Raw genomic sequence first — 18,617 nt, forward strand, 5'->3', positions numbered from 1 at the left:
ATTAGAGGTCCAGCCCAGCTTAGAGGCTAAGCCAATGTGAGCTATTCACACTCCAGTTCCTGTCTGAGGCCAATGGCTGCAGCCCCACAGCCCCTTGCATACTCCCGCCCACTGCCTGCCTCTCTCTCTCTCTCTCTCTCATCTGCCTTTCTGTTCTACCCTTCTCCAGCTATCTTAGTCATAAATATAGACTCTTGGCATTACCTAACACATGGTCCCTCGTGATATACAGCCAGCTTTGTGCAGGTGCCTTGACTGAGAAAACCTCCCTAAGGTTGAACACTGGGTTAAAGAAGGGAATACAGCACAGAAAGATGAGAGGGGAATACAGTAGAAGAACAATACCACATATATTGCCACATATAGTCTACTAAATGCTTATGTACGGCGTTTGCTGGTTGGATCCGTTTACTATCCTTTGACCAGACTAGTCCGGAGAGGCTTGACTTAATTAGTAACTTTCAGGGATTAAGCTCCTAATGGCTGACCAAAGGAAACCTTTGTAAGCACAGGTCTGTACCTGTGCAGACATGGACTGCTGCCCAGGCATCCTGATCACAAAACCCCAGAGCATCCCTGAGGGAAGAGGACTGCAGCTTTTTGTTCGGATTCACTTGGTCCAACTTCAACATAAGCCCTCATTGTACCACAACTAGAAGTAAAAAAGTAACTTATAATAGCACTGCTGCAGTGAAAAATTAGTGAGAGTTAGAGAAGATCAAAAGCACTCTGATATATGCACACTGAAATGAAACTATAGCAAGCAGATTAGCCTAGTTTAGCTTAATGACTAGGAGCAGGAAGGCTCATTCTAAACAGAGATTATGTCTAACAGTACCATATACTCAGAATAATAAATAAATAAATAAATATATATATATATATATATATATATATATATATATATATATATATATATATATATATATATATATATATATATATATATATATATATATATATATCCATAGGTCCCTCATCCTATTCATACATGGAACGCCATAACCAAGTGGCCGGCATAGTGTACAGGAACATCTGTGCCGAGTATAACCTGGAAGTCCCGAGGTCAAAATGGGAGATGCCCCCAAGGGTGGTGGAGAATGACCGAGCTAAGATCCTGTGGGACTTCCAGATACAGACGGACAAAATGGTGGTGGCTAACCAACCGGACATAGTGGTGGTAGACAAACAGAAGCAGACGGCCGTAGTGATCGATGTAGCGGTTCCGAATGACAGCAATATCAGGAAGAAGGAACACGAGAAGCTGGAGAAATACCAAGGGCTCAGAGAAGAGCTCGAGAGGATGTGGAGGGTGAAGGTAACGGTGGTCCCCGTGGTAATCGGAGTACTAGGTGCGGTGACTCCCAAGCTAGGCGAGTGGCTCCAGCAGATCCCGGGAACAACATCGGAGATCTCTGTCCAGAAGAGCGCAGTCCTGGGAACAGCTAAGATACTGCGCAGGACCCTCAAGCTCCCAGGCCTCTGGTAGAGGACCCGAGCTTGAAGGATAAACCGCCCGCAGGGGCAAAAAATCAATGATTTAAAGGATTTCAAGCCAACCTTGAAATGTAATGTTTCTAAAAATAGTTCTAAAAACACAACCAATTTGCCATATAAAACTGTGCTCATCACTTACATGATGGACAAAATGGACAAATGCACTACTCAATTAACCAGTTACGATATAAAAAAGAAAAGCCCTCAAGGACATTATGAGGTTTGGTCCATTTTTAATATGTCATGTAGTTAATGCACCAGTCGGGCAATAATCTGGGTGCAATTTGACAACAACTATGGCTTTATCATGAGTAAGGGAGTGTTGATCCAAACTCTGATACCGTAATCTGAAGATTGATTTTATCTGATTGTAGAGATTTTGAGCCACAGTCATGGTCACTGCTTGCAGGAACTGGCTAGCTAGAATGTAGACTAGCTGGCCACCACAGCAGATCCAAATCATCACGAGGCAGACAGACAGACAGACACAGACTAGTCTTCATGATCACAACAAAGAATCCTTGTTCAGCCAGTTTATTTACACAATTTAGTTCATTGAACTCAAAAAGTTCAAAAGAGGTGTCATTGTCACACACAACACTAACAGCTAACCAGCTAGCTTGACTGCCAGCTAGTCAAAAATATTCTCTAAACACACAAGCTTTTTTTTCCTTCATGTGAGGCAAAGGGCTCTACTTTTGCTGAAGTACGAGTCTAGTCTGAGCATGCAGGGAGTGCAATCACCCCGAGCTAAACTGAGAGAACTACAGTACATGAATACTTCTACAGTTAAAGAACAAGCTAGTGGTTCAATAATCAGGGCCTGATCACCTTAACTTGACCCGAGTGACTGAGACTAGCCTCTCAACGGTTTTCACATCCTTACTTGAGTATTCACACGATCAAAGCATGGCCGTCTTACATGGATGAGCTTGATGAGGAAAGCAGAATGAGGATTTTAAATAACAATAACATTACTGTGAGCCTCACTTTATATTCATGATCACAGTGGTTCTTCAGCAGTATTGATTAAGTTGATGTAAGACCAGGCTCAGAGTACAGTTTGTTCTTACCTCCAAGTGCAGAAATAAAAAGAGAAACAGAGGTTGTGCTTTGACAATGGTAATTCTGAATAGTGTGCCATAAGAAAAGGGCCTGAAGGAAATTGTCAGTAACAAAACAACATAGGACCATAGCCTCCAGGGCTGACTTTCACCCACTTGCCAATCACAGTGACAAACAAGGAAGAAGATCTGCAGTTCTTTTGTAGATTTGAAAATTGGTTCTGTTATTTACTCTAATAGTAGGAAATGATAGTCTTTTGTGACTGTATCTGCAAAATGTACTAAAAACAAACACCACATGCATTAAACATAAACCTCACAAAGTCCTTGAACACAGAGGCTGCACCTGTCCTCATGCATCATTACTATGCAAAAACACATATTTGCCCAGCTTCCTCAGTGAGCTTAGAAGCCATCATTTTTCCTTCCTCTGCCTTTTCTAGAGAGAATTGTGTGTTAACGCAGCTGATATTTGGTCACGAAAGAAATATGAACCGTGTGTATGTGAAAAGAAGGCAAACAGAAGCTGGGGCCCACTCATCCGTTACAAGAATGAATGGCCATCATTAGCATGAGGCTCCCCAGCAGCACCCTGCAATGCAGCGACACACACAATGGCGAGTGCCACGCTTCCCCCTGCCGTTCCCCCAGAGAAGCCCTTTTGTTTGAGCAGCATCTGGACCTGACCTCCATGTATTCAAGGCTGATGACCCCCCTCTCCATTCCCTCTCAGCTCCTCATATCTTCTCTTCTCTCCTGTAGTAACCCCTTCTTAAAAACCTGCTCTGCCTCTAGAGCAGCCCCCTCCTCCTTCCTCTCGTATACCTTGTCCGTTCATCACATACAGATGCCCCCCCTCCTTCTTCTAGCTAAAGAGAGCAGCCATCTCTTGCTTCTTGAAGAGAAGGTCTGTGTATTAGTGGGCCTTATACAAAGCCTGCAGGGTGAATTAGAAAACCAAAGAGGAAAAAGCACCAGGGCTACTGGCCATCTGTCCCTCTGGGTTGGACGTGCCTGCTCCAAGTGTGCCTGCCCCCCCTCTTTCCCTCACATAATTCCCACCCCTACCCCCACCTTCCCTGATTCCCTTAGCCTATATACACAGCATCAACCACACACACACTACCATGCATACATCACAGGCTTTGGATTGTGGATGATGGTGAGAGCGAAAAAAAAGAAGGAGCGAATAAGGATAGAATAAGGAGCTGCCACTTGCCTGGATGCAGAGAGAGCCCGGAGCCAACAAATCAACCCGTAATCCCTTTCTTTGTGTGAACGGCAAACAGAGAAATTTGTCTCCCACAATGACTTCCCCAAGATCGGCAGTGGAGTGGAAAACAAGGAAGCGAGGGAGTGAAAGATAGCAAGGAGGGGAGGGAGAAAGAGAGAGAGAGAGCAGGAGATGGTGGGTGAGAGCAGTAGAGGCAGGGACACGGTGGGAGCAGCTAGAGTGTGACAGAGAGAGACTGAGGAAGGCAGCAGCCACCGCCGAGCCACAGGAACGCTGACACTCACAGGAGGATTTGATGTGAAGAGAGGAGAACGACAGAGTGAGGGAGCAGAGAGAGAGAGCAACGGAGGGAGGGAGAGATCAGGTGGGGGAGGGAAGATTGGTTCACTCTGTTGCTCAAAACGCTGAGATAACCCTCATCCGCAAGCAGCAGCTGTAGATGTGAGAGAGAAATGAATCCCACGAGAGAGCAACTTGTCTATCAATTGTGACATTTGCTGCACATGATAACAATGGCCATCTGTATCAGCGGGGATATGCGGGAGAAGAGGGTGGGTTGAGGCAGAGGTGCTCTTACTATAAACACACAAACACACACAAGCCCAAAAGCAAAAAGAAATACCTCAGATAGTGTCAGCGCTAAAGGCACCTGTTCGAGTCAACCAAGTGGAGTGGGAGCAACACATGTACCCAGGAAAGGGGGAGGAGACACGAGAGACACAGACAAAGGAAGCACAGGGCTGAGAAGTGTGTCCTTTATTTGACTGCTTTTGTTATTCTGCCTTGTCATGCTAAGACTATATTTGCATGTGTGCGTCTGTTTGTGGTAGAGACACTATAAAGGAGGTGGCAGGGATAGTAAGTCACTAAAGAGTGAGCAGACGGAACAGGAAAAGGGAGAAAGGGGGTAAACAATATAAACGTTTCAATGTTATACACACACACACACACACACACACACACACACACACACACACACACACACACACACACACACACACACACACAGTGTTGTGCCCCAAAAAGGGCCACAAGACAATATGTCTGTGTGTCTTTGTGTGTCTTTCCAGCTGCTTACTATATAGCAGCGGGATAGTCTTTGGAACAATAGGTTGGGGTTCGAATCCTGGTCAAACCATGCATCCAGTAAGGAGCTCGAGGCTAGAACCCCAACCCTACCTTGGAAGATGATCAAGAGATGCAACTAAAGTCATACTGGTTCAGTTGTTACCCAGCTTAGCAAGGTATTGGAGAACCATCAAATACTGATGAGAGGTGGGCTAGTGGAACAAGTCACGGACAAGGAGTTAATGGAATGCTACTATCCAAGTCGAGCCAAGCCATATCATGTTACAATGCATGTACTATGGATAAGTGGAAGGCAAACATCCACATTGACCTGGTAGCTCAATGCTATAACGTCAGTGTAAGAAAGCTACTATTGAAGCTGAAGATCCAAAGTACAGAACAATATGAACAGTAGTGAGCAGTGTGGACATAATGAGCTGACCCTGATAGACTGGAGTAGTCTAGCTGAGCTACGTAATGCCCACCTAACTGCTGTAGCAGTAGCATCTGCTGAGCTGAGAATGAATGATGTGGCCAAGGTTGTCATGGTCCTGGGTCGAGTGACCCAGTGTTTGAGTTTTTTGTATCTTTTGTATTCATTTGTGCCTTAGCTTAGTTCACCAAGTTAATTTCTAGATTGCTGTTTAGTCCTGTTTCTTAGTTGTTTGTGTCATCTCCCCCTGTACTCAGTGTCCCTAGTTCATGTGTCAAGTCTGCGTGGTTATGTTTAGTTCATGTCATGTCTAATCTCCATGTTTCCTGTTTTACTTTGAAAGTCTGTATTCAATGTCAGTGTTGTATTCATAGTTATGGTTTCCTGTGTCTTCATAGTTTTTTCCTAGTTTTACTTTCCCAGTTTAGTCATAGTTTAGTTTGTCACTGCATTTCTGCCTTGTCTGCACTCCTTGTCACCAGTCACAATAAAGGCTCGCTTTCAGTTAAGTTTACTCCAGTCTACTCTCGTGTGTTCGCACCTGGGTCCACCGCATGGTCTGCCTCCTCAGACCGTGACAAAGGTAGCCACAAAACCAAGGACAAGACTCCCTGAGCTCACTGACAAAGTCCCAACAGACAAGAATGCGTTCAGATGTGAAACCACCTCCAGCCCTACTATCAGAATCACTGAAACCAATGAGCTCATACACAGTACTATAAGATAAGATAAGATAAGATAACCTTTATTAGTCCCACACGTGGGAAATTTGTTTTGTCACAGCAGGAAGTGGACAGTGCAAAAGTCTGTAACATACTCTATAATACTCAAAAAATTCAGATAAATGACAAATGTTTATGTCCCCTCAACAACGTACCCAGACAATTCATGAGATATACCTTACCAGTTCTGGGTTTAACCCCCTTTGCTTTCCAAAGTGCCTTCTTTGTGGTATATAACTTGTTGAATATATGTATATTCAACAATTTGCTAGAAACATTCCTTAGAGATTTTAGTCCATATTGACATGACAGCATCAAGTAGTTGCTGCAAACATGTTGGCTGCTCACCCATGATGCAAATTTCCTGTGCAAGATATCTGGTGACAGTGGAGGTCATTTGAGTACAGTGAAATCATTTTCATGTTGAAGAAACCAGTTTGATCTGTCTTGAGCTTTGTGACATTTTCTGCTGGAAGCAACCATTAGAAAATTGGCACACTGTGGCCATAAAGGGTTGGACGGGGTCAGTGACAATCGTCATCCAGGATGTGGTGTTTAAACAATGCTCAGCTGGTACTATGGGGCCCAAAATGTGCCAAGAAAATATCCCAAAACCATTACACCACTATCATCAGCCTGAATTTTTAATACAAGGCAGGTTGGATCCATACTTTCATGGTTAAATTCTGATCCTACCAGCTAGATGCAGAAGTAGAAGTAGACTCATACCAAGCAACATTTTCCAATTTTACATTTTCTTCTGCATACAGAAAGTGCAACAAGTGATTGTGCTACTGTTTGTTTTCCATCAGCTTAAAGCAGTCTGGCCATTCTCTTCTGAGGACAACACAAAATACTGTCGCCTTCTGGATATTTTTATGTTTTTCCAGTGTTTCTCTGCAAGCTCTATGGATGGTCCTGTGGGAAAATTCCAGTGGAGCGAAATATTCAGTCAAGCCCATCTGGCACCAACAATCTTTCAGAACTTAAAATCACCTTTCTTCCTCATTCAGATCTTTGCTTTGAACTACAACAGGTCATCTTGACCACGTCAAAATGCATTAGCTTGCTGCCATGTAATTGGCCGATTACATTATATTCAGCAAAGTGCCATGTCAGTATATATTATATTCGACTGCTATTATGACCGTTTCTCATATTTTTATCGGTCGTTTCAACAACCTTGACGCCAAACCAGCAAAACCAATAGCTTGGTTGATCAGTCTGTGTGTTTAGTAGAGGTGGGAATCACCATACATCCCACGATACGATATTATCACAATACTTAACGCACGATACGATATTATTGCAATTTTTAAAAATATTTTGCAATATTCAGATTCTGTACATAAAGGTAAACTTTATCAATATTCATTTTATCTAATATCAAAGTTTCACACTCAGTCTTTCTCTCATTTCAGTCAGTTTTATTGTTGACAAACTTGAACGGTTTGTATTACAGTCTAGTCCAACTTAACTGAATGCAACCATCTGGTACAATTATAGCTATTGTGAACTATGCAATTTATGAAAACTATGCAGCCCCTTCAGCAACTGAAGAATTTGAAAGTAAATTAAAACAAAATATAATTTTACATTAAATAAAAAAGTTTTAAACTTAATTAAAATAAAACATGTCTTAAATTAAAATAAGCAAACTGTCATGTTTATTGCTGCCAAAAAAAGAGTTAAACACATTTGGACAGTGAAGGAATGTCAGGATTCTTGCTCAGAAAAAGGAGCTGAACAACATGCTCTGAAGTCAGAGCATGTTCCATTCCACAAAAACTTTTTTTGTAACAAAATATCGATTTCTGCTGTCCCTGTATCGATACATTATTAGCAAACAAAATATCACGATACTACACAGTATCGATTTTTTTCCCCACCCCTAGTGTTTAGTGCTAATCACATGCTAAATTATTGTTGCAAATCTGGTAGATTACACCAGCTACATATCAGCATTACCAATGTGAACATGTTACTGGCTGTAGTGGCTCCACCAGGCACCCTTCAGTGTTCATTTTTTTTAATTTATCTTTCACACAAACATAATTAAATAAAAAAATTGGCACATAATCTTGCTTTGATAATACCTTTATTCAAAGCATTTGTTTTCTAATCTGAGTACATAGTGACCAGTTCTGTCTTAGGCTTTTTTATTTATTTGCTAGTAACATTTACCCTAAGTGTTTCCACCATGCTCCAAAAAACTGACCAGCTGGGTTAGAGAGATTTTTATACAATATGAGCAGGAAATGGAAGAGTCCAACAGTGGACTGAAAACAGGGGATATGAAATTGGGAGGGAGACTTGAAAAAATCTATATAGATATATATTAGAAATATGATTATATCTGATATAAGTTAATCTTGATTTATAAGAAATATTAGTTGACTGATGTTATTTTAAAGTTTTCTAAGTTTGTTCGTTGTTATTGTTTGGCTAAGTGCCCCACCCTTTTCTGTCTAACCTGTGTCTACATTAAATCCGTGTGCCTGAATTGTTAGGTGAAGTTAGATATATAAACCTAATCTCAGCTTGGGTTTTCTTTTGTTGAATTTATTTTGAGTTTTTGGATGTCTTTACACCATTTGGGATTTTGTGGACAGTGTTACAATTTTTCATTTAATTAAAAATGATTTAAAAAAAAATGCTTCTTACATATTTGCCCCATGTGCCTTACTGTTTGGTCCCTGACACTGATATTTAGTCCTGTTAACAGCTAAGTTTAGCTATGTAGAGGTTTGTTCTGTACACATTTGTTAGGAGAGTCTTTAAGGTCAATGACGGATCAGTTAAACACTGTATCACAAGTCATAAAAGCACAATATAAGAGCTCTAAAAACATTGAGAGTCTTTGAGAGAGAGCATACAAGGCACAGTCCTGCCTACATCTCACTCCTCACTGACCTTAGAGACTTAAACCAACCTTCATGATGACAATTCAGTTGCACTGGTACATTTCCTCTCTTGTGGATTTCATCAGTCAGCTATGATAAAAGTGCAGCCTCTTAATAAAAGCGCTCTTGTAAAAATAAAAACCAGTGTGCAATGACCCAAAGATTAATTTCTTGCAGTTAAAGACATCTTAAAAAGTTTTACTAAATCTGCCGACAGTTATCTCTAAAAAGGAAGTGATCTTTGTATCTCTATTTGTATCCACAATTTCTTAGGGAAAAAAAGTTAAAAAAAATAGAAACAAATCCTTGCAATCATTTGGGTCTCTCTTACACCACCTTACAGTAGCATTCTTTTGAAAATCTCTTGTTGTTTAGTTTTCGTTTTGATGTTTATGTCAGCACTGTCCTAGCACACAGGGGCCTCTCCATCATACAATGAACTTCGTAAGAGTCCAACATGCTCATCACATAATCGGACAGGAATCTATTTTCAATATATCAGAACATCATAATCCCAGGGAGGGCACCGGGTGAGGCTCAGAGAGGCAGATTTACCAGTCACATGGCTGAGAGTAAGAGAAAGACACCCAGAGATGGGGAGCAAAGAGCGAAAAGGCAAAGAACAAGAGAGTGACCCAGGGAGAGAAAAAAATCCATTAGACTAGAAGCCACATTTTATTAGGAAGCACTGCAATGCAAACACATGCAAACCAACACCAAGTCCCATTTCAGAGAAACAGGAGCGAGTGGTCATGGTGATGCTGATCTCTGTTGTGCCTGTTTAATTAATGTCTGTACATATCATAATCAGATAAAGTTCTCAGGGGAAAACATTAACATACACTTGCAAGCTGAAAACATCTACTGTGCTGCTTTGCTGAAACACTTAAGGCCTCAAGCCTCGTGGCCGACACAATTCAAGCCAAATGCTTTGGAAACACAAACGTGACATGAGTACAGTAGGAAAATGAACTGAGTAAAGCTGGGCTGTGTTACCCAGCCGCACATCCAACTGTTTGTGACGTAAGTGAGCCCAGCTGTGGAGTCTGGCACAGCGCGGAGTGTTTGGCTTGAGCCATGTTTTTTGTATCTTTCACAGTGATGTGAGACAGCTGCAAAAATGGTACTCTGGCGTGGTCAACACAAGTGGCTTTAATGGGCAGTAATGAGAAAAATGACAGCGAGTGTGTTTGAAAAATACATGTTTCCCCTTTCGCTGATTAGAAGCAAAGCTTGTGCGAATTTTAAATGATGACAAGAACATAAAGACTAACAGAATAATTTATATAAAAAAGGAAAGGATTAAATAAAAAAAGATGGTAAACAAGCCATAAAATAAGCCAGTGATGAAGAAATTATGTAAAAAACAAAAACAAAACCCAAACAACAAAAAGTAATACTCACAAGGCACAGCATGACGATACAGGTTGGCTCGGATTGTCTTCTGCAGTTCGTGGTCAGGAGAAGACTTCTGAAACCTCAAGCTCAGATAGTGCTTCAGATCCTTGTTGAGCTTGTGACCTGGAAAACATGGCCAGACAAAAACAGCTCAAATAAATAAACCTAAAAAAAGGACATCTTTTCACCGCTGACATGCTTTCATTCACCCTCAAGTAATGTCATGAAAGGCCACGACATTTCCATTGTTCAAATAGTGACAGAGGACCAGACCTTTCTCAGACAGTAAATAAACAATAACTTGTTACACATACATCTGATTCATAGTGAAGAATACAGTAAATATGTGATAATATTATCACATATTATCACAAGAGAATTAGTGGTGCTTACTATGGGGCTAATGTAAAAAAAGAGTTGGGGCCTTATAAACAGTTTGACTACAGCAGGGAAACACACACATTATGTACTAGGATGGTCCGTTTATTTGGGAAAGGTAGAGACTGAGGGAGGTTTGGGTAATTGTTTATAAGGCTGTCTGATTGGCTGGAATATTCATGCACACTCATCAACCATCCAATCAGGCGTGAGGATGCTGCTGGCTGAGTTTGAACAGAGCTCCGGCGCTCACAATGGGGCCAGATGGTCAGAGCTCGCTCTCACGCCAGGGTCTCATTTAGGACCATTTAATGATCTCCAAATATATCATCCATGTCTGGGAGAGCTGGCACGCAGTTCTTGGGGGAGGTGCCATGGCCTCCTGTCGGGATCAGTTCATAGTAGAGGAGTCTCTCCTTGATCTGTGCTTCCTGATGCCAGGGTCAGTGCCCTTACTGAGGATGTATTGTTTACTTTACAACTGATGGGACTTGGAGGGAATTTAACATTACAGTAACATAAAAAGGGCCAATTGTTCTGTCAACTGGGATCCAGCTGATCCATGAAGTGACTAACTACTGCTGACCTAAGCGATCAGTGTCAGTAGGGTATCTCTAATCTATGAATAAGATCAGTATGATTGTTTCCTGAATTAGTACACCTCCAAGGAGCAGGTCATACAGCACATATTTTTAACCTTCGTTTGACAACGACTAAGCAAAATTTAAAAGATAAAAGTTTGTTCAAGTTAATAGAATGGTTAATGGTTTGAGTTCAAATAAGAACTTCATAATGGTAGAGAGCAGTTAGACCTGGAAATGCCATAGCCGTAGAGTTTCAGTGAAGTTTACTAACCCTTTAGTTTCAGTAAAGGCTTTTCAGGGTGGAGAAGTCTAAGCCAGGAAGGAGGCAGGAAGGTTTTCCAGTTTTGGAAAAAATTCTATTCAGAAGTAGGAAAAACATTACAAAAAAAGAGACAAAGCAGAATCATCAGAAGGAAAAAAAAAACCAAAACTACTGGTCATCTATCCTGAGGTTTCGTGTAACGTGACATCATCATCTGCCCCTCGTCACATCCACCCGACCACCCTCTACTTGGACACGACCATAAACACTTGAACACTGAAGTAAAACCAATAATGCAAGGCGCAGAGAATTAACAAAAAACATCTAAATCAAACATGAATAAAGAATGAGATTACAGTTGCAAAACAGTTTGTTTACACACAAATTTGAAGCTCTGTGAAAACAATATTAAAATAGAAGTTGAGAATAAGTTTACAGCTAAGATTCAGAAAGAGTGCTGGGCTAATAATACCACAGTGATTCTGCTCCTGGGTGTTTTCTGCCCTAAAACTGGAGACAGTGGCTAAGATTCTATGTTGTTGTATATTTCAGTTTCTGTGCACACACGTACACACACACACATGCACACACATAGCCCACCGTGTAATTCAGTGCAAGCAAAGCACAGTCAGGTAATTGTTACCTAGCAACCAGCCAGTGCTGACGACCATCATTACGGTCCCTGCTAGGCAAGCAGAAGTCAGATTGTAAGAGGAAAAACAGATACAACAGCATACTCTCTCAGACATGCAAGCACACACACACACACACACACACACACATGCACACATCTTTTTGAATCACTGCATCCTTTGCTGTTTTCATGTCTGTAGCGATTTGATTTATACAAACAATGCTTCATCTAAAATAAGATGTGTTACACATACATTAGCGGGCGCCTTTACTGTCTTGTCAGTTTTGCTGGCTCAGATGCTTTCCCTGAGATTAGACCGCTGTCGGGAACAACCCCCCCTCCCACGGGTGTTACAGTTAGCAGAGGGTGGGCCGCCTAGGTGTCATGCTCCATCAATGAGAAAGTCATCAAATATTCAATATTTATGAGGATTATAGGCATGTGGATCACAGATTACCACTGCACCACTGTGGCATGCGTATGTGTGTGTGTGTGTGTGTGCATGCACTTTATATGCCGTTTATTTATATTCTACCTGAATTTTGAATTACAAATGCTGTTGTGCAAAGCAAATGAGCAAATGGTTTGGTGGTGAAGATGCAGCCTTCTGCAAGTTAAACTGTAAAATTAAAAAATATTTCTATAAAGATGTTGAACAAATAAGCACTCCTCTCATGGAAAATTCATGGTTTGATTTGATACATATTAGCCGTGTCACAATTTCTGATATATTTTTATTACAGCAAGAAAAAGGGGCCTTGGATTTTTTTTTCCAATTTCTTACCATGTTCAAGGACTTTAACTAAAACACAATTTTTTTCTTGACCTATTTAAAGCGGTTTTCCAGCAGCATGTGACACAAAGCTTTAAAATGCAACAAAAACAACCAGATGTGGTGTAAAAAGTGGAGATAATATCTCAGCGACGACGGCGCTGCAGTGTTCCACAGATTTTTTGAACAATGGACATGGTGAATTGTTCAATTCACCATGAGCTGAATGGAGATCCCTGTATTGTGTACGCTAAGAGCGCTGTATTGTTACTGGGAATGTACTGGACATTCTCATACAGCTACTGCTAATCCACAACTAATCTCTCCTAAACACAGTCTTTATAATGCTGTTGTTCTTTTTTTGTTTTGTTTTTTAAAAAGGCACATACTACTACTGCACTGAACATATACATTTTTGATTTGATACCTTATAACATGGGAAAATGTTAATATCTGTGATGTAATGTGAAAAATACATTTATAGTGTAAAGTCTACAGAGTCATTGAATTCTGCACAGTAATCTGTCATATCCACTTGCACAATTCCACTTTGGTGTTGTTTTGGCTGGTTGTGTACCTCTCAATGATTCATAGATAATACAGAGAGAGATCCTGCAGCAGATTGAACTTTCTGGAAGAAAATTATGTGATTAAAAAAATGTGCAGCTTCCTTGAATCTGTGTTTGGTTTCTTCTCCTCCTGTAATAGTGCTGTTATTGAGGTTTTGTCAAAGTGGTGACACCTATTGTTCAGGAGAATACTGCAGCAAGTACCAACACTCTCGGTACTGATGTAACTGGTACAGAGCTGGTTGTGTTGGTGTTTGTGCATAATGCATCCAGTGTGGTGGGTATGAATGGCCCATAAGGAATGGGTGTCTCTTAATCAGGTTAAGAAAAGAAGATATGTAAGCAAGTAAAAACTGCTCTGGTAAAAGAAGAAGTCTAAAAACAAGAACCAAGGGCTTATGGAAGTGGAAAGTCAGAAATCTCGAGTTGCAATTGGAATTTTCAAATGGAACTTCCCAGTCAGAAAGTTGGAGAAACCCTTCCAACCCTGATTTGTCCACAGATCCAGGATGGCAGCAGTGCTAATAAACAGTAGCAAAACTGTGATGCTTGTACTCTTTACTAGGCCTGGTGTGCATTTTTTAAATCTATACATAAGCCACACACAGAGCAGTGACACAGGCTCCATCCATGAATGTGTTGCAGCTGCTACAGGAAAAAAAAATAGAGGATCACAAGAAATAGTGCGTTCATCCTCTAAATGTTTGTACCAAAGGACATATTTACTTTGTAGTAGTTAATGACTGACTGACTAACATTGCTATCCTTACAGCAAAACTGCTTGGATAGTTAGGAATTTGAGGCGAGACAATGAATTAGTTAAAAGACAATGGTTAAATGCTTTTCCTCAAAGATCATATTTACAATAGTCACAGTTTTATTATGTAAAATATGAATATTTTCTGATCTTATCTTCTGTAATATAAAGTTATTATGGCATATTATCAAATTAATTACATATTATGATGCCTGTCTTACTTTAATAATGAATATCAGACCTTAGTTTTGGTAAACACGGGCAATATAGTAAGTATAAATGTCTTTCACGAACACATGCAGCCCAAAAAATGCCATACCATTTTGTCAGTGAAAATGACAGAGAATCTGTGTCTAAATGATAAGATAGATCCTTTAAGAAGTTGAAGAAGATATTCTTGATTTTCATAACAATCAAATCACTCCATCAGGGAAAAATCTGAGACACCAGAGACATTAGCGCTTTGAGAGATGGTTCTTGGGAGTTAGGATGTTTGTGAAGCTGGCTGGTAAAAGACTGTGTGTGACAGAGATTGGTGCTTTTCAAGTCTGATGAGGCAGAAGAGAGATGTGTGAATATGTAAGGGCCCCTGTCCTTTTCCAGATTGACAGAGAGCGCCGGAGAGAGATGGATTTAACCCAAATAAGAGTGGATTATACACATCCTCCATGCCTCCAGTCAGCATTACATAACCTTAAATCTAGTTATGCATCCCTGTCTCAATTTGGAAATGGAGGTGGAGGCTGGGGGACGCAGCATGTGCACTTAAACATCTAAAGAGATAGAGATTTACACATTCTCACATTTATTGACTTGACTGCGAAGGCAGAGATAAATACACACAAAATGCATCCACGTCGTGATCATGTGATGTTAATTGGAGAGGCTATCATAAGAGCTTGTCTTTAGAAGAGACATTTGAAGAGGATAAAAAGAAAATCTCATGCATTAAAACATGCTGGCCAGATGACAAGAGCACACAAACATATGGCCGTGACTGGCTAAAACATCAGCAGAAGACTGTGCAAAGCAGCTGCAGACTATAGTACCACAGAGCAGCTGTCGTCACTACGAGTCACTGCTACTGCGTGTCAATCAAGCGTGTGGAAATAAACATGCCATTCAAACCACAGGCTTAGGCATCCAAACACCAGCGGTGTTGTGGAGGTGTTTGTGATTGTTTTTTATGTAAAAGTAGTCAGCAGCTTTTGCCATCAGTTTTTAGGAAATATCCACCATATCAGTGTGTTTGCTGTCTGCCTGTGAAGCTCTGCTCAGCTGCTGATTGGGATTCATCTCCCATCCTAAAGCTCAACACTGCCCTCTGTGTCTCCAATCCTCATAGCCTGCAAGCCTGATTCCAGCAGATCCGTTACCATGGCAACACAGAGCCAACCTGCAAATGACATGAGCCATGTGTGGTCATTAGAGGATGCTGCCCTCCAGTGGTGGATCTCAATTATGTGAGTTCTAATAAGAAAACATAAACAAAAAGAAACAAAAAGATGTGGAGATTTTAGACCAGAGTGCTTTCACTTCATTTGTAACTTTGTAATTTTGCTTTACCACATTTCACAGGAAAATGTAATAAAAAAAAAATCCTTTAAAAATACTGTACTACTACTGCTGCTTTTACTTAGTGACCTTAGTTTTGCTTCCACCTCTGCCACAAAGGTGTTTGTAGTAGTAAAAAAAGAGTTGGACAGCACATAAAAACTGTCTGCAACCAAGGCCTGACAAATCATGTGTAACGAAAAAAAAAATCAACACAACTGTTTAATCCCAAGATAAAGACCACACAAGCAGGCGTAGTTTCATGCTGGCCATAGCAGAAAGAATCCCTAAATTACAGCTGCTCTCTGGGAGAATGCTGCACAGTTTATACTCTGCAAGTGGTAATTACCATAAGAAAAGTGTGTATTGTATGATAAGATGGTAATAATGGAAACTTTAAACACTTGTTTTCCACTTTATTTACATTAAAGTAGACTCAAAACAAACATAAACATCCCCAAAGATAACTCTGTAACACCAGCAAGCCTCTGGAGAAACCTCCCTTCTCCAGAGGAAGTTGCAGCTGGCACCGATTAGATGTTAAACGGTAGGCAAGTTGCCCTTATGTGTAAAGCAGGACAGTCAATCATGCAGACGGACACACACACACACACACACACACACACACACACACACACACACACACACACACACACACACACACACACACACACACACACACTTCTGCCTATTATAAAATGGCACCTGTGGTGATGACAGACGGATTATTGCTTAAGAAAAGGTTTACTTCCAAGCAGAGGGTGTTAGGCAAAGGTGACCGTGTTAAGATATTTGGGTATAAAAATTCCAGGTGCCACCAGTCATTCTTTCAAATTACCTAATATGTTGTCTTTTAAAGAAAGTTTTAATTCCTGTTAATTTCCTTGCTGATAGTTGAATGGCTTTGTTGGCTGGCTGAGCTGCTGAGCATAGTGATTGGAAACAGAGGGAGGCTGGTATGAAACGCAGAGAGCTGCAGAACTGCTAGTGCAAACTTCTGTTGTGTTCAGTCAAAGCCGGCCTAACTGTTTCTAGTCCTAATGGTGCGCTAAGGGCCTGCTGCTGCAGGTTAGCAGTGACAGCACAGAGTAGCACTAACCTTCTCATCTCAGCTATAGTACTAACCAACTGTTTAAACAGTAACTTACAGAAGCTAGCAGACAGTTCATCTAGTGCTCTTCCCCATCATAACACCGTCTACATCAGGATGAGATGAACAAAGAGAAACGTCCTGCAAAACTGCGAAGGCCTCAATAGCTTTTTCGATCACAGCTTAACTGAGAAGGCTCCACTCTGGCTGCGTCCTTCTATCTGTGGCACAAAGTCACGCATGGACCGAAATGCTTTCTGTGAATGTTTCAAGCAATCTCAGGTTGATAACCCTGAGCTTAAACAAAGAAATGGTATTTCCTCCAGGTGACAAATAATATTGTATTTCCTCTGCTGATTCCAAATAATAGCCACAGAGAAGGAACTGGAAATGTTGGTTCTTAAACAGTAAATTCCATTGTTTAAGCAGCTTCCTGTGGGTCTCAGCACATCCCGTCAGTCAACATTAGACTCTCCAGTTACAGATGAGAGCATTTAACTCTACATTATCCAGTAATACAAGGAGGGGCTGTCTGAGAGAGGTTAACATCGGGTGGGATGCAAGAGACAAAACTAATCAAATACTCCTGCTCTCAGTGATGTGCTTCACTTGACTCTCTCGGTGTGATAAAGTAGCTGCAATCTCCAGCTATTACACATCCATTACCCTGCCCAGTTAATGACAGCTGATACAGAAGACTTGATAGTAGTGATATTAAACATGGATCTCACATTTTTGTTCTCATGGGAACTGAATGCATACACACGATTTCTGTCGCTCCTTTATAGCCATATGAACATACAGAGACAGAAAGGAAGTGCTTTTAGGGTCATCTGCACATGTTCACCACTAGCAGCCCTGCAATCAGAGTGCCAGGGATGGAGAGGAAAAAACAACAATCACAGATAGGTCTGCCATACAGCTATGGACTGGTCCTCTGCCATCTCCTCCTATAATTACCTCCATAACCAGCCACACCCAGAACTCCTTTTATGTTACTCCCACTGTAACATCCTGCTTTCAATGGGACCATGGAGAACCCGAGTGTCAGCATCATATTCAGCAAAATAACACCATCTGGGCAGTGACACAATGTTAAAGTGAGAAAACTCAGTCTGTCTTCCTTATATCTGTTTTCATATATATATTTTTTGTTGGCCAATTAAAAAGCAAGAGTCACGACTGCACAAAAGTTAAAAGTTACACTAACTTTGCTAACAACAATAAGCAAAAACTGTGTTTGTGTTTTGCTGCATATTTTTTGAATAACACATTTTTTAAATGCAAAAAAAAAAGGGGGGGGGGAGGACAGAGCGGCTTGAATGGCAATGAAATCATTGTATTTATTAATCTGACAATTATTTTGTCAAACATGAAAAATGACAAACATTAAAAAATGCCTCTCAGAGGGGACTTGGTGCCTCCACAGTGTAGCGTTTACACATTGTTCAGTTCTGGGAGGAGACACGCAAGGATTGCATCAAGAAGGGCACCCAGCATGAAAATATGCCATAACATGTGGCAGCTCCTCATGAATAAAGAAGCAGCCGAAAGTATTTATGACTTTTTTTCCCCTTTCTCTGCAAAATTTAAAAAAACATAACAAAAAAACCTTCTTATGAAAAGAACAATCAATCGGTACGGTCATCGCAAACAAACTCAACTCTCCTTAACCAAAGAAACACTGTCGCATAACTT

The 18,617-nt window shown here is 40.8% G+C and overlaps 1 protein-coding gene across 15 annotated transcripts in view; it reads right to left on the reverse strand.

Moving 5' to 3' along the window:
- LOC113013040 (membrane-associated guanylate kinase, WW and PDZ domain-containing protein 1-like) overlaps positions 1 to 18,617 on the reverse strand; it is a 99,641-nt gene that overhangs the window by 62,452 nt on the left and 18,572 nt on the right. For all 15 annotated transcript variants that reach the window (XM_026153604.1, XM_026153607.1, XM_026153602.1 and 12 more), the window contains exon 2: positions 10,326 to 10,442. In XM_026153604.1, the coding sequence (XP_026009389.1) occupies positions 10,326 to 10,442 (117 nt within the window). The remainder of the gene's footprint in view (positions 1 to 10,325; positions 10,443 to 18,617) is intronic.

Source organism: Astatotilapia calliptera, chromosome 20, assembly GCF_900246225.1.
Source record: "Astatotilapia calliptera chromosome 20, fAstCal1.2, whole genome shotgun sequence".
Taxonomy (NCBI): Eukaryota; Metazoa; Chordata; class Actinopteri; order Cichliformes; family Cichlidae; genus Astatotilapia; species Astatotilapia calliptera.